This window comes from Cyprinodon variegatus, unplaced genomic scaffold (assembly GCF_000732505.1).
Source record: "Cyprinodon variegatus isolate N-32 unplaced genomic scaffold, C_variegatus-1.0 Scaffold773, whole genome shotgun sequence".
Classification (NCBI taxonomy): domain Eukaryota; kingdom Metazoa; phylum Chordata; class Actinopteri; order Cyprinodontiformes; family Cyprinodontidae; genus Cyprinodon; species Cyprinodon variegatus.
The window spans coordinates 134,207-153,988 of record NW_015151226.1 but is presented as its reverse complement, the minus strand read 5'-3'; the positions used below and the strand labels follow the sequence as shown (position 1 = coordinate 153,988).

The 19,782-nt window shown below is 37.7% G+C and overlaps 2 protein-coding genes across 8 annotated transcripts in view; both read left to right on the top strand.

Annotated features, from left to right (window-relative positions):
• The first annotated feature begins 3,407 nt into the window (after positions 1-3,407).
• LOC107098378 (SWI/SNF-related matrix-associated actin-dependent regulator of chromatin subfamily E member 1-related-like) lies at positions 3,408-5,469 on the top strand. Its single transcript, XM_015396029.1, has 7 exons — positions 3,408-3,467; positions 3,646-3,766; positions 3,858-3,910; positions 3,997-4,063; positions 4,203-4,418; positions 4,589-4,721; positions 5,193-5,469. The coding sequence occupies exons 1-7, from the start codon at positions 3,408-3,410 to the stop codon at positions 5,203-5,205; spliced, it is 663 nt and encodes a 220-aa protein (XP_015251515.1). The 3' UTR covers positions 5,206-5,469.
• Positions 5,470-6,867: 1,398 nt separating this feature from the next.
• LOC107098387 (protein unc-13 homolog A-like) overlaps positions 6,868-19,782 on the top strand; it is a 60,598-nt gene continuing 47,683 nt past the window's right edge. For 4 of the 7 annotated variants that reach the window (XM_015396050.1, XM_015396047.1, XM_015396051.1 and 1 more), the window contains exons 1-8: positions 6,868-7,243; positions 14,401-14,430; positions 14,520-14,619; positions 15,583-15,700; positions 16,332-16,455; positions 17,614-17,684; positions 17,949-18,003; positions 18,738-18,767. In XM_015396050.1, coding sequence (XP_015251536.1) covers positions 7,222-7,243; positions 14,401-14,430; positions 14,520-14,619; positions 15,583-15,700; positions 16,332-16,455; positions 17,614-17,684; positions 17,949-18,003; positions 18,738-18,767 — 550 coding nt within the window. In that variant the 5' untranslated portion in view covers positions 6,868-7,221. Of the gene's footprint in view, positions 7,244-11,661; positions 11,749-14,400; positions 14,431-14,519; positions 14,620-15,582; positions 15,701-16,331; positions 16,456-17,613; positions 17,685-17,948; positions 18,004-18,737; positions 18,804-19,782 lie in introns of those variants that run through there. The other 3 variants (XM_015396045.1, XM_015396048.1, XM_015396049.1) reach the window with 3 other exon arrangements.

Sequence of the window (19,782 nt, the reverse complement as noted above, 5' to 3'; positions counted from 1 at the left end):
TTATTATTACATTATTACAATTTTTATTATTTATTTTATTATAATTGTTAGTTTTTTTTATTACTATTAAAACCTTTGAAGAGTAATGAAACAAGCCACGCGCCTTGACGTCACTGCTGTCCGCGCAGCTGGTGGTGCTGAAGCTGAACAAGATGGCTGTTAGCTGGGGATTGGAGAGCTGAGAGAGAGCGGGGAGGGGTGGAAAGAGGCGGCGAAACACGCCACAAAAAGAGAAAAGGGACAGGGCGTTCTCCGTCTGAGCGAAGGGAAGTGTCTACCGTCTGTTTTTATTTTTTTATTTTGATTTATGTGTTTTTTTTTTTACTAGCTGTCACGAAGCCAGCCGGGCAACGTTGCCGCTAGTGAACAGCGACGCCTGGTTTCACCCACCTCCAGCCCAGCTGCTCTCCATCCCTGGGCTGGGCTTTGTAAAGATCATCTCTACCAATTAGGGAACTAGTGAAGTAGCTGGACCCTGGATTAAAGCAGCTCATAAGAAATGTCATTGTTGTGTGTTGGAGGTAAGGCGCTTCTAACAGTATAATGTCTTGGCATGATGTTCTGTCAGTTTCCTCCACCAGCTGGTCTGAACATTTAAAATAGCTCAAGAGCACACGTTAGGGAATGCTGTGTAGAAAGTTAAAAATGCAATATACATGTTCTTGGTGTGAAAAGAGTGCAGATACAGTTCTAAATTCTGAATTTCTTTAATGCATCTGCTTATTTTACCACACTTCCCCCAAAGAAAGTGTCTAATGACTCTTCTGCAGGATATTACAGAACCTGGCACTGATCCTACTGGATCGATATTACAGATTAGTCCAGTGGTGTGCTCCTGGCGACCTCTGTCAAACAAATATACTTAATCAAGATGTAAACTTCACTTAGCTCAATGCTGTATAAACAGTTTTTGCTGCTTTTCCTACAACTTTTATGTTATTTGCTGTAATTCTCTGGTGATAGCCTATATCGAAACAGAGTTTAGATCTGAAAGGAGATGCAATCTTTTAAGGGTGTGGATTTAAAGAGAGCCAATTGAAGCCTTATGGACATCACGTTGATAAAGTCCTTTTATTTTATGTCAAGAGCTGAAGAGGTTTATTTTAAATTGGTCTAAGAAAACGTAGCAGTGTAAAACAGACGCATAAAACTAATGCAAGTGGACTCAATGTCTAACACTTTTTGGACCATGGACAGATACATACATAAATGATTAAAGAAGCTGCTGACAGCAATTTACTTTGTATTCAGGAAGCCATTTTGATTTGCATGCATTAACATTGAAATTATTTGAGGAGAAATATGAAGATCCTCTTTATTTATGTAACTTGAGTCCTTCAGGTTATTAATCTAATGCTTTTTGGGGTTGACTGGTTGTTGATGCGTTGGTGATGATCGACTCAGATGATGAAAGGGGAATGATCAAACATGTTTTACAGGAATTTATCCATGCATCTTCTTTCAAACTCTTTCTGCTTTGTGGTATGATGAAAAGGAGACTTCTAAAGACCCTCAAAGAGACTGATGTTAACAGTATGTTGATATACTTTTAGAAGATTAAACTATATTTATAGCAGTAATGGGTAATTCCTCCATATCACTGAATATTCCCACTACTAAATATTTTACATCCAACTGGTACTTGGTCTAATGACAGAATGGAAGCAGATTGGGATGACAATGACTCTTTTACTAAATGGTTGTGACATCAGACCCTCATCAGAGGTCAGTGGATGATGAGGCTCGTGGTTGGAAGAGGTCAGCAGCTTCCTGAAGAGTCAGTAGCTACAGACCTTTCAAATTTAATGAAGAATTCAGATTAATTTAAGAACAGGGTTTTATGAAATGGGTTTTCCATGGATGAGCTGCATCCAGAGCATTAGTGATTTGTCCTCTTGAACAATTGGTTGTGACTCTCTGTCTCACCATCCACTGGCTAATAGGAGTTTGCAGGTTGTGGTGAAGAGAGAGCTGAGCCAACAGGTAACGCTCTTGATTTACTGGTCGATCAATGTTCCTACCCTCATCCATGGTCGCGAGCTTTGAGTTATGACCGAAAGATTGAGATCCTGGATACAAGAGGCCGAAATTAGTTTTCTACGTAGTGTGTCTGGGCTCTCCCTTAGAGATGGGTGAGGAGCTCCTCATCCAAGGAGGAATCAGATTAGAGCCGCTGCTCCTCCACATCGAGAGGAGCCAGTTGAGGTGGCTCAGGCATTTGGTTAGGATGCCTCCTGGACGCCTCCCTGGTACGGTGTTCTAGGCACGTCCCACCAGGAGGAGGCCCAGGGGGAGACCCAGGACACGCTGGAGGGACTATGTTTCTCAGCTGGCTTGGTGGCACTTTGGGATTCCCCCGGAGGAGCTGGGGGAGTGGCTGGGGAGAGGGACGTCTGCGCCTCCCTACTGAAGATGCTACCCCCACGACCCGATCCTGGATTAACGGAAGAGGGGAGTGAGGGAGGGAGGGATTTTACCGGTTGCCAGGAGAAAGATACTTGTGTTGGTTTGGTGTTGAGGTTGATATGAAACAGGGCTTTTCTCGAGTAAGACAGTAATCTTAAAATATAATTCACATTATTTAAAAAAAAAAAAAGATCCAAGGGGTTATTTATCGTTAGCAAGGGGCTAATTGAAACCATTTTAAAACAGGGCATATGCAGAGCCCTGCCCCTTCATTAGTGACCCTGGTTAAAGCACTGGTAGAACTGCGTTATGACGGCGTTAACTTCTCCTTCCTTAGATATTTTGTTATAAACCTTCCTAGCATTAACAGCATACTCCATTTTATGAGGCAAAGCCTGACTAAAAAGTGAATGCTGACAACAACAACAACAACAAAAGCTTGGATAATCAACTAATTAGACAATAGTCATGTCAAACATTTGCCTTGACCTAACGAAAACATTAATCTAACTCAGTAATAGCCACTGAGCAAGAAGGATATCTGTTGAATCCAAATTGTGGAGGCAATTTTGTGCAAATCTCTCCAATCAAAAGTTTAAAAACCTTTATTCAGGCATGAGGGGACAGCATCACATCCTTCAAGTACAGAATAACATGTATTTTCTCTGCCACCCACTTGTAGAAATTACTGTATTATTCTTATTACAATAAGAATGAGCTGTATTTGCTTATGTTCATTATGAATGTTTGCCAAACTTTCAAGCCTCTGTACTAGATGCTGTATCCTTCAATGACTCTTTTTTGTGTGTTTATTTTCAAATTACACCCATCAGTTGTTGCTGAATGAGCTCTGGTGTTAATTTGTGCTCCACTGTCTTCCACAGTACTAAAGATTATTGTANAAGGCCTCAGAAGAGGCAGATATATTTATGGGATTTGCTGTCACAGCAGTGACTATTAACAAAGATAGTGGAGGTACCGTGTGGTGGAGGAGGAATTACATGACCAACGGTGTAAAAAGCAGTGATCATCTGTGGAATGGTCCGCTGTATGTGGACACTGTAAGCTTGTATGAGCTATGAGAACAGCACATGTTAAACGCTATAGCATGAGCATGTTTTTTAAGTGGGTAGCGGGGTCTTTTAAAGAATCCTCCACAATACCTTTTATAATAAATTCCATGAGAGCAGTTTAGTTGCTTTTTATTATAACAGCTCAACATTGTGTGATTACTGACAGCGCTATCTTGATGAGGCGGAGCGAGAGAAGGTGCAATATGCCCAAGAACTAAAGGAGTATCAACAGACTGAGGCGTACCACATCACCAGTGCCAAGATACATGACAAGAAGATTAAAAAGGGTAAAGCTGACCTCTTATACATGAAGTCTAGTAATGTTGATTTGTGCCATGGAGAAAAAAAAGCATCTACAGTTTTAATTTCTTGTTTCAGAAGACAGTCTGCCGGTTGTTGTCAGTACAAGTTCAGGATTGTCTTTAATGAAGGTAGGCGACCTTACAAGGTTTATTTTATTTATTTCTTACATCAAAATCTAAGTTATCATTCTGTTTTTTTTTTATGTCTGTTTTAGGCTCCTGAGCTCTCAACCAGATTTGACATTCCTATTTTCACCGAAGAGTTCCTCGATCAGAATAAAGGTAACAGACACTCAAACAAGATAACTGTCCAATGAAGAAACTGTTGAATTTAGAAAAATACCAACTAATTCTTAAAATGCATAAAAGTTAAGGGTTTGTCCTGCTGAAACTTAAGTCATCTTTTTTTTTTTTTTTTTAGCTCGAGAGGCCGAGTTGCGCCGACTTCGGAAGGCAAACATTGAGTTTGAAGAGCAGAACGCTATGCTGCAGCGCCACATCAATGACATGAACAGCGCTAAAGAACGTCTGGAGGCTGAATTGGGGCAGGATGAAAAGCGTACCCAGGCTCTTCACTCACACCTGCTGGCCATTAAACACACGCTGGTCAGCAGCCTGTCCACAGTCCCTCTGCCAGGTCAGAAGCTGTATGTCAGCCACATGGGGAGGAGATGATGGACATTTTAGATAGACGTATTTTTTTTTATTTTCAGTTTAAACAAACCTACAAAGTTGTGTTATGTCTTATTAGAGTTTAAAATATATGTTTAAACAAAATGTTTATTTGGTATTTTGATGCCTCAACAGGTACAGGGGAGACAGCATCTCTTGGTAATCTTGACTCATACCTGAGTCGACTCAGTGGGGTCCTGGAGGGAAATCCTCAGAAACACCGCGCTCTCCTCAGCCAACTTCATGAGGTCTTTTCTCATCTGGACAGGTAAAGATTACTTTATAGTTTGATGCAGTAGAAATATAAAAAATGGAAACTTGTGCTTTACTAAACATCTATTATAATCCAGTTTATCTTTGTGTTTCCCTTTAGGAAGACTTTTATGTCTAACCAACTTAAGTCAGAACATTAAAAAAGCAAAAACATTTGCTAGAATTTTAAATATTGTATCTTTAATAAGCAGATTAATTTCTTAGTCTTTTATGTTTTGCATTGTAGTAATTTCATTTTATATATGTAAAAAAAAAAACAACAACAATAAAAACGACATACAAATGGCTGTTAGGTGGTTTCCATCAAACTCCTGTTTAATATTTGAGAATCCAAACCTTCTATAGTTGGGTTTCCTGGCATGTAGTTTGAAAACAGAACAGAAAGAAATTCATTCCTACATCACTTTTTATGCCTCAGATACTATCTCTAGTTTTCTGTCACATTTTCATCTCTGTTCCTTGTCAGCGAGAAATTATGAGGAGTGTCGGATGGCCATGCAGCTGTGCCTCATCTGGACAAACGACTGTTCGAATCAACAGAAAATTTGGGTGTGATCACATCTGCAAAGGAACTTGTTCAAATTCTTATGAAAAACACATATGGTCCATGTCAACTTGTCTGTTGTTTATAGATACATGTATTCTGTATGACATGTGCTTCTGAACATGTTTAATCTGAATGTGAATCAGAGGAAGCATGTAGGTATTTTGACCAAGTCTATTCTTTTTTTGTACCACACTAACTGGACAAAAAAAAAGGATGACTCTAATTGTGTTTTTTTACATTGTTTATAGCAGTTGTTCACAGGTTGGTTGCAGATTCAATACAGTATGTATATAAGTATTTGTATTCTGCTCTGGATGCATTGCTCATGGGGAAACAGCAGCAGGGCAAAATCGTAAATGCTGGGGTATGAAATTGTGGATTTTCAGCATTGTCAGGTTGTAGGACGAACATGCTGTTTCTAATGTCGTCATAACATATGTTTATGCATTGTTTTTGTATTTTTTTTTTTTAAGATGTCCATTAAATCATTGTTTTCATGTCAGTATAGACATGCTTGAAATGTACAGACAAAACTTGAATCACATTTCTGAACAACTTCTACCACAGAGTTGCAATGTCATTTTGGTGGCATGAGAAAACATGTCTTGTAATTTCCATGATCACAAGCAGGGGGAGCTGTTGAACGTTTTATGGGATTTCTTTTAGCGTCTCTGCTTCTGCTCTGCTTGCTGTGGGGGTTTAAAGACGGGTTGCTTGACAAGGTTCAGACTTTAACTTTTAGACTCAGAATAAACGGGTATGTTTTCCAATAAATACAAATTCAACAAAGCATCATTTAATGTGTTCTTTGAAAGTTTTGTATGAAATGTTTACCAGCAAAAATTTAAACTCAAGGTTTAATGCCAAGAAAAAGTAAACATTTATGTTTTATCGAATAAGTTTTTGCAGAACTAAAAAGAAGTCAGAGCTCAGACCTCCACCAAGCAGCTCATTTCCTTTTCTCCTTTTGTGAAGGTCTACTTAAAAAGTTTCTATAATCCTGAGGACTCATTTGGGGTTGTCACATATAGAGCAAATATCTGCCAAGTTTTGTCTTAATTGTAGTTGCATTATTAAATGTCTTCTGGTTTACCTGGAAACATTATTAGCACCTGAGGTTTAAATATATGCACCCCCTCCAAGCTTACCAAGGGGCCTATTGACTTCTGTGGCTATTGCTTTGCTTAACCACACAAAATTAGGACACCCATGCCTTATCTGGTCAGTTTAGGGCGTCCCTGGATGATCTTGCATCAAAATTCCTCAAGAAAAATCTGTGGACTTCTTAGAACAGAGGTTGGTTAAATGTGATTACATCACATACAGCTCATTATATCAGATCAGAGCGCTCCAAATACAAATATAAGTCACAAATGTAATTATTGCTATTAATATTATTTTATTTATTGATACATTTTTATTATGTATTACAATTTTTACAATTTATTTTTATTATTACATTATTACAATTTTTATTATTTATTTTATTATAATTGTTAGTTTTTTTTATTACTATTAAAACCTTTGAAGAGTAATGAAACAAGCCACGCGCCTTGACGTCACTGCTGTCCGCGCAGCTGGTGGTGCTGAAGCTGAACAAGATGGCTGTTAGCTGGGGATTGGAGAGCTGAGAGAGAGCGGGGAGGGGTGGAAAGAGGCGGCGAAACACGCCACAAAAAGAGAAAAGGGACAGGGCGTTCTCCGTCTGAGCGAAGGGAAGTGTCTACCGTCTGTTTTTATTTTTTTATTTTGATTTATGTGTTTTTTTTTTTACTAGCTGTCACGAAGCCAGCCGGGCAACGTTGCCGCTAGTGAACAGCGACGCCTGGTTTCACCCACCTCCAGCCCAGCTGCTCTCCATCCCTGGGCTGGGCTTTGTAAAGATCATCTCTACCAATTAGGGAACTAGTGAAGTAGCTGGACCCTGGATTAAAGCAGCTCATAAGAAATGTCATTGTTGTGTGTTGGAGGTAAGGCGCTTCTAACAGTATAATGTCTTGGCATGATGTTCTGTCAGTTTCCTCCACCAGCTGGTCTGAACATTTAAAATAGCTCAAGAGCACACGTTAGGGAATGCTGTGTAGAAAGTTAAAAATGCAATATACATGTTCTTGGTGTGAAAAGAGTGCAGATACAGTTCTAAATTCTGAATTTCTTTAATGCATCTGCTTATTTTACCACACTTCCCCCAAAGAAAGTGTCTAATGACTCTTCTGCAGGATATTACAGAACCTGGCACTGATCCTACTGGATCGATATTACAGATTAGTCCAGTGGTGTGCTCCTGGCGACCTCTGTCAAACAAATATACTTAATCAAGATGTAAGCTTCACTTAGCTCAATGCTGTATAAACAGTTTTTGCTGCTTTTCCTACAACTTTTATGTTATTTGCTGTAATTCTCTGGTGATAGCCTATATCGAAACAGAGTTTAGATCTGAAAGGAGATGCAATCTTTTAAGGGTGTGGATTTAAAGAGAGCCAATTGAAGCCTTATGGACATCACGTTGATAAAGTCCTTTTATTTTATGTCAAGAGCTGAAGAGGTTTATTTTAAATTGGTCTAAGAAAACGTAGCAGTGTAAAACAGACGCATAAAACTAATGCAAGTGGACTCAATGTCTAACACTTTTTGGACCATGGACAGATACATACATAAATGATTAAAGAAGCTGCTGACAGCAATTTACTTTGTATTCAGGAAGCCATTTTGATTTGCATGCATTAACATTGAAATTATTTGAGGAGAAATATGAAGATCCTCTTTATTTATGTAACTTGAGTCCTTCAGGTTATTAATCTAATGCTTTTTGGGGTTGACTGGTTGTTGATGCGTTGGTGATGATCGACTCAGATGATGAAAGGGGAATGATCAAACATGTTTTACAGGAATTTATCCATGCATCTTCTTTCAAACTCTTTCTGCTTTGTGGTATGATGAAAAGGAGACTTCTAAAGACCCTCAAAGAGACTGATGTTAACAGTATGTTGATATACTTTTAGAAGATTAAACTATATTTATAGCAGTAATGGGTAATTCCTCCATATCACTGAATATTCCCACTACTAAATATTTTACATCCAACTGGTACTTGGTCTAATGACAGAATGGAAGCAGATTGGGATGACAATGACTCTTTTACAAAATGGTTGGTGACATCAGACCCTCAGCAGAGGTCAGTGGATGATGAGGCTCGTGGTTGGAAGAGGTCAGCAGCTTCCTGAAGAGTCAGTAGCTACAGACCTTTCAAATTTAATGAAGAATTCAGATTAATTTAAGAACAAGGTTTCATGAAATGGGTTTTCCATGGATGAGCTGCATCCAGAGCAGTAGTGATTTGTCCTCTTGAACAATTAGTTGTGACTCTCTGTCTCACCATCCAGTGGCTAATAGGAGTTTGCAGGTTGTGGTGAAGAGAGAGCTGAGCCAAAAGTTAACGCTCTCGATTTACTGGTCGATCAATGTTCCTACCCTCATCCATGGTCGCGAGCTTTGAGTTATGACCGAAAGATTGAGATCCTGGATACAAGAGGCCGAAATTAGTTTTCTACGTAGTGTGTCTGGGCTCTCCCTTAGAGATGGGTGAGGAGCTCCTCATCCAAGGAGGAATCAGATTAGAGCCGCTGCTCCTCCACATCGAGAGGAGCCAGTTGAGGTGGCTCAGGCATTTGGTTAGGATGCCTCCTGGACGCCTCCCTGGTACGGTGTTCTAGGCACGTCCCACCAGGAGGAGGCCCAGGGGGAGACCCAGGACACGCTGGAGGGACTATGTTTCTCAGCTGGCTTGGTGGCACTTTGGGATTCCCCCGGAGGAGCTGGGGGAGTGGCTGGGGAGAGGGACGTCTGCGCCTCCCTACTGAAGATGCTACCCCCACGACCCGATCCTGGATTAACGGAAGAGGGGAGTGAGGGAGGGAGGGATTTTACCGGTTGCCAGGAGAAAGATACTTGTGTTGGTTTGGTGTTGAGGTTGATATGAAACAGGGCTTTTCTCGAGTAAGACAGTAATCTTAAAATATAATTCACATTATTTAAAAAAAAAAAAAGATCCAAGGGGTTATTTATCGTTAGCAAGGGGCTAATTGAAACCATTTTAAAACAGGGCATATGCAGAGCCCTGCCCCTTCATTAGTGACCCTGGTTAAAGCACTGGTAGAACTGCGTTATGACGGCGTTAACTTCTCCTTCCTTAGATATTTTGTTATAAACCTTCCTAGCATTAACAGCATACTCCATTTTATGAGGCAAAGCCTGACTAAAAAGTGAATGCTGACAACAACAACAACAACAAAAGCTTGGATAATCAACTAATTAGACAATAGTCATGTCAAACATTTGCCTTGACCTAACGAAAACATTAATCTAACTCAGTAATAGCCACTGAGCAAGAAGGATATCTGTTGAATCCAAATTGTGGAGGCAATTTTGTGCAAATCTCTCCAATCAAAAGTTTAAAAACCTTTATTCAGGCATGAGGGGACAGCATCACATCCTTCAAGTACAGAATAACATGTATTTTCTCTGCCACCCACTTGTAGAAATTACTGTATTATTCTTATTACAATAAGAATGAGCTGTATTTGCTTATGTTCATTATGAATGTTTGCCAAACTTTCAAGCCTCTGTACTAGATGCTGTATCCTTCAATGACTCTTTTTTGTGTGTTTATTTTCAAATTACACCCATCAGTTGTTGCTGAATGAGCTCTGGTGTTAATTTGTGCTCCACTGTCTTCCACAGTACTAAAGATTATTGTATTCATTTTCCCAGTACTTTATTCAGACCTGTTGGAAGGCCATCTGCTATCTTTACATTGATAAAATATTGTTTAATGTTTGCTGTAGGGATACGGATAAAGATGAGCCTTTGCTTCAGTGGTCTTGTATTTTCTACTCAGAGTAATTTACCCTCTCCATGTCTCATGTTGTCTGAAGTAATCTGCAAAATAATAAACTGTGTCACTGAGGCTGAGTAAGCATATTTAAATCTGCCAGCCACTCTGATCGTGACACCCAGCTGCAAGATTGCAAAATACACACCAGAAAATTACAAAGTAGAAGCATAAAATCAGTGCTATATTCTATTTATTGCATCTATTTATTAATAAGTACATTTTATTTAAATTAATATTGATTATTTTTTTTGATAAGGCTTGATAAAATCATAAAAAGTGGAAATAAAAATAATTATAGTGAGGCACCATCCAATCCATATTATCCCAGGATATTCATTTTGGGACATTAAAGGACATTATATCCCATTTTTATTTTCCTTTTATTTTATTGTTTAATTCATGTAAAACATTTTGAATTTCCTCTTTACTAAACTGTGCTATACAAATAAATTGCTAAACTATTCTATGAATCCAATCAGATATTAAGAGCAACCTCACTAATGTATTAAAAATGCATACATGTATACAAATATAAATGACTAAAGCTTTCTAAGCAATCTATAGAGAAACTACACAACATCTCTTGCTTTCACCAAACTACTACCATAATTCTAATTTGCTTTTTTATGCAAAGTGATTGTTTATTTATTCCATTGTTTCTTTCCATAGAGCTTTCTTTCAAACAATGTTGTGTCAAGAGGGTTTAAGTTTGGCCCATTCCAAGGGCCTTATTTCTGATTTTACAACTGATTTTTGTGTGTGTTTGGGGACTTTGACCTGTTGGAGCATCCAGCTGTGTCCAAGTTTAAACATCAAACCCCCAGTTATATCGTTAGAATGTAAGAAAAATATTTTGTTTCGATCAGAAGAAAAGCACAACAAAATTTAGTTCCAGATCCTCTGAAGTTATTTGTTGCACAATCCTTCCAACTTCTGAAAAAAGAAATTCTGAATGCATCAGAAGCATGAAATTTTCTGTTCACTGTAATTAGTTCTAAAGATAAAGATATAAATATACATAGATTGTAAGATATACATGATTTATTTCCAACTATTTCAAATTTTGTGAGATGGATTCCTGTCAATTATCCAGATGCATATCAACAGAATAAACAACACTTCCTTTTTTTTTAGTGTGCCATAAATGCAGCAGTGTTGGTTCAGTCTCATGCCTGACAGCATATAGTCCTCCCCTTCTACGCAAACACACACACACCCCTTTTTTCTCTTTCCAGCACCCCTCTCCCCAGCCCTGTCACACTAGGGTGGTTATTTTTAGAGTTGGGGATGCAGCTCACTCTGACTGCATCCGGCGGCTCCACAGAGAGATTAATAGAGCACAAGCAAAAGAGATAGAAAGGGAGCGCACGTGCACACTCGCCACATGGTAGGGGAGGCTTGTGGGAGTCAGTGATGGAGTGAGAGGGAAAAGGGCGATGACTGGATGAGGACAGGACGCTGTGCGTGAGGGTTGCCAAGTGAGACGCTAAGGTGGATCTGTCAGTGCTCACATGTTGATAAAATGTGAATTGACTGGATTGATTCCACCTCACCCTGCGGATGGGAATGCTTTTCCAGCAGGTAAATATCTGGAGGAGGATTTTCCTTTGGAGTAGTCTGTGAAACACATGCTCCACTAAACCACCACCTAAATCGTGATTCAGGGCCCATGGTTAAGACAGAGATAGGTGTTATCCTGGAGGTTTTCTGTGGAAAATGCTATTTTAAGAAACCTGTCGCTCCACAGCGATTATCATTTCCATTTTCACTGACAGGGAAAATTACTCAGAATGTGTTGCTTTGTCATCACCTCTTTCCAAGTTCAATTAGCTTTTTTCTTTACAAGACAAAATTGATTTATATTTATTTACTACCATCACAGACAGTTGTGTATAATACATGATTCATCTAAAACTGTAATATTATTTTTCCGATCTAGAATAAAATAAGATGCTGGCCAAATTCTAGCTGACTATTCAACCTCTCTGCTTTTCAGATGTGATAGAGTTCCTTTAACTTGGCTGGTTTTCTTGCATAGACTCCTCTTTTTAGGTGTAGTCTGCACACATAAAATTTCAGAAATCTACGTTTAGCCTGCTTTGTTCCAAAAGTAGTTCCCATGTGTTTACTATGGGGAATTTTTAACAATCTGATGCAATTTATTCTGCTCATGAAAGCATTTTTTGGGATGTTATGGAAATCATAAATCACAGCTTTATGGTCCTAAGTAAATTTTGTTTAGTATTTAGTAAATGAGATGCTGCTAATGAGGAAAGAAATACTTGTTCAAATGTAATCCAGTTTCACCTTGACTGTAGCTAGTCAGTGTCTGTGAATAAGCCAAATGGTAATAATAAATAATAATAATAAATAATTATATAGTCAGACGTGATAAAGAGTGAGCTATTAGTCCATGGTGGATAAAATGATATACTGAGGAGTGAAGAGGATCCTTTTTGATTGTTTCACAAGAAATACACAAGAAAATCAAACTTATGAACCAAAGTCGTTTTTTTTCAGTCACTGAAGCTGTTTGCTGTGTTATACATAAAACACAGTAGCTATAAATATGAGAACAGAGATTTTATCATATGTTTCATATAGTCTTTGGACAACTAAAGTTTAAATGTATAATAAAAAAGTCTCCTACAATACATGTAATATCAATAAAAACAGGCAATCAGCAGGGATTAAATATCAGCTCTCTGAATATTAATACTTCACTGCTGAACAGAAAGGGGGTAAACATCAGTAGGGGTCAAAATTAAATGAATAATAAATACGGATTTGACATCACTGGTGTTTTAAAAGCCATGCTACCTCTGTAGGACTCTGTGAAAGAGAATTGGCGGTCTGACATTGACAGTACCTTGTTGATCATCTCAGAGATAATAACGTTTTTTTTTTTTTGTCATGTCCTATTAAAAAAATGTGGGATTGCAACTTAAAGAGGTAAGAAGCAAAAGAGGCTTTTCCCTCAACCTTTAACTTTTACCTGCACAAACTGTTCCTCTAGCCTTCAATAAATGACTCAGAGACTCTGACATCTACTGAATGGGTTCAGTCTTTCATATTGAGATCTTGGCATTCTATGCATAGAGAACAGAGGAATCCCGGCCTGAGGACAGCAGACCACCCACCTTATATCTAAAATGCCAAACTGCTGTCAGTCACCAGCAAGCTCTGTGAGGCAGAGGCAATGGTTAAGATTGGTGCAAGACTCTTTTTATTTTGTGTGTGTGTGTGTGTGTTTTTTTTCTAAACTGTCCAGGCCTCTACAATATATTATAATTTTATGTAACGACTAACTATTTAATTATTGAAAATGTAGAAAATGTAGTGTGGACTAATATTCAACCCTCTTTACTTCTATACTCCTAGATAAAGTCCAGTGCAACCAGTGTGTAACCTGTAGGTTATTTGATTTCACTGTAAAGGCAGCTGTTCTGTAAAGTCCTTAAATGCTTGTTAAACAACAAAAAAGCATCATGTTAAACCAGAGAACACAGCTGTCTGATCATGGACAGAAAAGAATCCAAGCTTTAAATATCCCACGTAGCACCATTCAAATCATCAACCAAAACGAAATGATTCGAACAGAAATACAACACAAACCAGAAATGCTGTTCGCTTAATATAACGTGGTGGCCAAACAGACTTTCAGCAGAACAGTCCCCCATGATTACCACAGTGAAGCATGGTTGTGGCAGCATCATGCTGAGGCAGCTGGTCAGTCTTAATAGAATGGGGGACGCAGCTGTATACAGTACCAGTAAGCTGCTGTAAAGGAAAAATAAATAAAATCCCTGGATCATTGTTACAGACAATATCCATCGGGTCAGTCAAGGGTTGAGCTAGGTCTTTTTTTGGCCAAAAAAACTGTGCAAAGCTGGTGGAAACATACACCAATAGAGTATCAGCTTTATTTGCTGTGAAAGATGGTTCTACAGTATTAACGTAAGGGATGAAATGCATGCATTGGTTAAATTTTGAAATCCGTATGCCAATTTTTTCAACACCAAAGTTTGTACCGCATTGGTCTTAATCTGTCAAAAAAACTCCTGATGAAGTATATTATTTGTTTGTTGTTACAAAGTGAGAAAATATGGGTCATTTTAAAGCATTTTTCATACAAAATACTCTTATATTTGGTATAAAGCGTCTTTAAGATAATATGATAAAACAGACTAATGCTATGTTCTGTTTTTTGCTTTTTTATCATTTCGTTCACAGTAAAGAAAGGAAAGCTCGATGGACCCCAAGGTGAGTAATGACGTTAAATACACAGCATTTATCGCTGAAGCTGATTGATAGGCTTGTACAGAAAGTATAATCAATTTAATTTCTTACAGAGAAATTTAACACTTACGTGACCCTCAAGGTGCAAAATGTTAAAAGCACAACCATCGCTGTGCGAGGCAGTCAACCCTGCTGGGAACAGGACTTCATGTTGTGAGTCCTTTTATTCCACCTACATGTACAGTGTCTTACATTCAACACTCATTTCCTCATTCAATATGTCTTTTTGTCTGTCAATCTCCAAAAACACATATTTCATAAAGAGGTTTTCATTGATTTTATTGTAAAATGCACCCTCATATCAACACCTGAAATCTATATAAAAGTGTGTAACTCCATGTTTCCCATATTGTTACCTAAAAAATGATCTAAACAAAAGGATTAGCTTTGGTTTCTACATTCATGCCTGTGGTTATTATGGAGATAATAATAGTATCATACATTTAGCTGCAGACCATTAATAGATGTTCTTATTTCATTAAAGGAAGAGTTCCCCTCAAGCGTTAGTAACTGAGGGCAGCAGTATCAGCAGCAACATTTATCCTTCATAAAAGGAGTTCTTGCTTATATTAAGCTATCCTCCTGTTGAGTGTTAGGCTGACATAACATGTCTCCACACCCAGAAGCTTGATTCTATCTGAAGATTTCTTCTGAACTCAGTAATTCTTGAAATTTGCTAAAAACAAGAAAAAAATGCTTCTTCAGAAAGGTTTTTCACTCTGACTCATGACTCTGGCACTGCTTTACCATTCAAGGAGGAACACTTTATTTGTTTCTTTAAAGAAAACATTTGACTCGAAGTTTTTTAATTATTAAAGATGTCTGTTAAAACAAAAACCTCTTGCTAAAATTTAAGAGATGTAGAGGAAGCTGAAGATTTTCAGTCACATATTAGAGCTTTATGTTTCTTACATAAGCTTCAACAGTGTGTTGCTATGGGAAAAGTTCTGTTTTATTCTTGTTCCACATAGTCTCTGCTCTTATCGAACCTTGCAATAGCTTTGTTCACAATCAACTTCCCTTTATGCTGATTGATTTTTCGATAAAGAACAATTTTTTTATTTTTTTTTTATTTTTTTTTTATTTTTTTTACAATTTACTCTTTCTGCTGCACAGTGAGATAAACCGTCTGGATCTAGGCCTCACAGTGGAGGTGTGGAACAAAGGACTGATCTGGGACACCATGGTTGGAACTGTATGGATCCCCCTGCACAGCATACGACAGTCCAACGAGGTCCTTCTCCTGCTCTTTTTCTCAATTTGTTTCATTAGTTATAATGATTCAGGGATTATATCTGGGTTTAGATTAATGAAAAATGATTGTTTTCAAAAGTTCCTACTATCAGTTTAATACTGTAATTCAGTATACCATTTTCTGCAGACAGAAGTTCTATTTTCTTCATTAGGTTGCACCTTAAATCTAAAAACTGTTTGTTACATTTATAGATTAAAAAAAAAAAGTCAGGCACAGCAGCGGTCTTTTAGAGTCATCAAACTTTCAATATGTGATAGGTAAACACTCCTGTGTTGTAAATATAAATGCTCTGTTTATTATTATAAACAGAGCATTTATATTATAAAAACACTGTACAGTATGGTATTTTTTTGTTTATTTTCTTAACTCTGTTACTTATTCTGTTACATTTATACACTTTCTAAGGTCCACATTGTGTGTTCACTTATGCTATAACCTGTTGCTGCTGTAAGACCACAATTTCCCTATTGTGGGCCAACAAATGGATTTTCCATCTGTTCTAATTAAAAAGAAACAGGAAATATGAACTTTTTGGTTCTATTCTTCTGAGTTAGCATTTTACAATGATGCTCTTTTGTTTGACTTTCTTGTTCTATTTTGTGTTCTTCAGGAGGGTCCAGGCCAGTGGCTTACCCTGGACTCAAATGTGATCATGGCTGAGAACGAGATCTGTGGAACCAAAGACCCGACCTTTCACAGGCTGCTGCTAGACACTCGCTTTGAACTGCCATTAGGTTTGGTCTTCATCATATTTCTCTCTACGTTAAATGCATATTTTTTTCTTTTTGGTGACTTTGTTTTTATTGTATATTCTTTTAAATTTGATCTAATGAAACTGCAGTTTTTACTGAATATATGTCGCCTTTCTGAAGGCGTTCTGGACAGGTAATATTATCCTTTGTAAAGATGTGGGGAGTGGAGGCCTAGTGGCAAAGTGCTGTTGTTCTGACAAGGCTTCATAGTCCAGTAAATGTTGAGCTAACATTTAGATTTAGGATGATAGAATGAAATAGTTTGCTGTTTTTTTAGCTGGAGTTTTTTATCCTTCACTTACCATCCTCCTCACTGTACACCACAGGAAGATAAATAATTGGTCTATCATTATGCATAAATCAAATACATCATCATGTCCTTCTCCAAGCTTGTTTCTCACAGCTCCAATGGTTTTAAAGTTGCTCTGGCTGCAGATGTGTTTAAGTTTAGGGGTCTCTTGTTTTTTTACTTGTACCGCTGAAAGTCAAGACACATCTGCCTCTGTTGAATGGGTTGTTCTCTCATCTGGAGCATTTTGAATTGTTGCTAAAAGGAATCAGGCTCATGTTACATTAATACATTGCAGAAAAACAGGAAGCCAGTAAAGGCTGCGAAAGTGTCTACCTGATCAATTTCTAAAGTTAAACATTCAAATAAGACTTATTTCAGTTTCAACACATTTGACACCAGAGAGTTGGTAAGAAATCAATCACTCATTGAGATTTAATTTATTTCCCTTCTGGATGCAATTTCAAAACTATAAATATAGATTTTCTTTCTATTTTGAGTCTAACTTTATGCAGCTGCAGTATTTAATGAATATATTTTATTACTTTTGACAACCTTTATTTAAGATTTATGAGCATGGCAACAGGCTTTGTTAAAATTGTATAAAAGAATATTCACTCTCCTTTAATTGTTTTTATCAGTTCATCCTACTTTGACCTTTCCAGGAAAAATACAGAAGCCATCTTTGGTTAGGAACACTTGTACAAACCTTTTCATTCACTCTGTGATAGACCTCCAGCTTCTTTAGAGCCTGCATTATCTCCAGCATTTAAAGCCTGTAATATGACATGGAAACATGTATTATTTTCTTTAAATTGCAACTGGGCTAATTTATTTTTGTATTTCTGTAGACATTCCAGAGGAAGAGGCCAGATACTGGGCCAAGAAACTTGAACAACTCAATGCAATGAGAGATCAAGATGTAAGAATTTCTCCTTTTTTTGCACAAACTGTTAACTGAATTCCACGTGTCATTAACTTTTTAATTGACTATTCATAAAATGTAGTTTTCCAATCTTATTTAATGTTGTTTCTGTTTTGCGTCATAGCTCTAGTAATGTTTCTGAACATTTTTCATTTCCGTAAAACAAGCAGATCTTCCAGAGTTAAGATCTCCCTGTGTTTCTAAGATCTTAATGTTATTTCCCTAACATGCCTGTTTCCGCTGCTTCTTTTCTAACGTCAGTATGCCTACCAAGAAGAACAAGAGCAATCACTCCATGCCCCCTCCACTCAGTGCTGTAAGTTTCACCGCCTTCTTCTGTATCCCCCTCCCTCTGCGCCGTTGCCGCTGTGTCCGTTTCATGCGTCCTGTTTTCCACTCTTCCCGCTCCCTCTGCTCTTTTTCTCTGACTCATTGAGAAGGCTATGCAGAAGGTAGACATAAAGCTATTAGATTCAACACCGGATAGAGTGACGAAAGCAAAGGAAGATGATGTGACTAATCATGAATGCATGCCTGCCTGAGCTCCAAAATGATTTTAAGAGGATGGATGTGTGATGAAATCGAGTTGACATATGCTGCATGTCCAACACAGCCTTTCCCTGTCTATCACAGCATCCAGTGATGGTGACATAGGATGCAGATGGAGAGACATGTGCAGTAGAAGTCTACTTAATACGGCTCATCTACCTCTTTATGCAAACGTGGCTTGTGTCTGTGTAAATTATAATAGCATGTATGCGTTTTCTGCTTCCAGCTACTTGGAATCGTCAAGGACAGCTGCTTTTAAAAAGTCAGTTTTTATATAAGCTGGTAGAATAGCCTTGTTTCTTTTTTTTTTTTTGCTAACAAAGTTATGCACCCAGTCACCTCTTTCATAACTTCTAAGATAGCTGATTTACATTGAAAGATTATTATTCCTCAAGGCTACAGAACTTTACATGTTTGTGTGGATCTCTGCATGGTTACTTTAATTTAATGTGCTTGAATTATATCTATAAGTCAATTCTAAAACATTTTCTCTCTGTACAGGTAATTGGAGTCTGTGGGGAGACCAGCAGAGTAAGTTCATGTCATGCACTTCTGCTAATGACTTGTGTAAGTGTATTTATTGTCCATATCTCAGTGAAATTATTTCCTTTTGCAGATTTTCTCAGAGATCATAACTACCTGAAAATCTTTGCCCTGCTGGGAACTTTTTCTATATTCTAAAATTTTGAGTAAAGCATTAGATATATAAAAATTTATTTCTATCAAGAAACATGGCTTATGCACAGACAGATATTTGGAGATCGTAGTAACAGCTATATAAAGATAAATAGAGACATATAGAATATGGTAACTGTTTCTATTTCAGCTTCTGTGCAATGTTTTATGCATTAAAGGTAAATCTGCATCTACATTAAGTAGCACTCAACATACAAAATCACATGCAGATAAAACATGCACACCGTGAGGCGATAGATGTCTTACAAATATATATTTAAATATATATATAAAAAGAACTACCAGTAGTACAAGTTTTTTTTTTTATTCAATTGTGGTGGGATCATACAGGCTAATATATGTACATATGTGTGTGTTTATCCCTTGATATGTCTACTAGGAGCCCACAAAATTCAAAATTTAGATAAAAAGGGTTTTATTTTAAATTTTAAAGACAGTTTGTGAAAACATAATTGGAGAGATATTTTTATAAGATCATTGTCTGAAGTATTTTAAACTAATAAATCCTTGGTCATCCAGTTGGAACTTCTAATCTGGGGGAATGGTGGCCTATCGTTTAGGGCATAGAGCTTGGAATCCTGAGGTTCTGAATTTGAGCCCCACTCCCACAGACTGCCACTCTGGCTCTCTGAGCAAGGCTCTTAACCCACAATTGCTCCCCGGTCGCTGCACAATGGCAGCCCACTGCTCCCAAAGGGGATGGGTTAAATGCAGAGGTAAAGTTTTCCAATGTTAGATCAATTTAGTTCAATTACTAATTATTATTATTTTTAATCTAAATTTATTTGAATCCCACTCAGTTACAGATGGTTTTAATGGCTTTGTTTCTGAAGGACTTCCTATTTTCCCC

Coding starts and splice junctions, on each gene's coding strand:
- LOC107098378 (XM_015396029.1), top strand. CDS start 3,408: ATGACCAACGGTGTAAAAAGCAGTGATCATCTGTGGAATGGTCCGCTG. Junction 3,468..3,645: donor GTCCGCTGTATGTGGACACT/GTAAGCTTGTAT, acceptor GATTACTGACAG/CGCTATCTTGATGAGGCGGA. Junction 4,064..4,202: donor GTTCCTCGATCAGAATAAAG/GTAACAGACACT, acceptor TTTTTTTTTTAG/CTCGAGAGGCCGAGTTGCGC.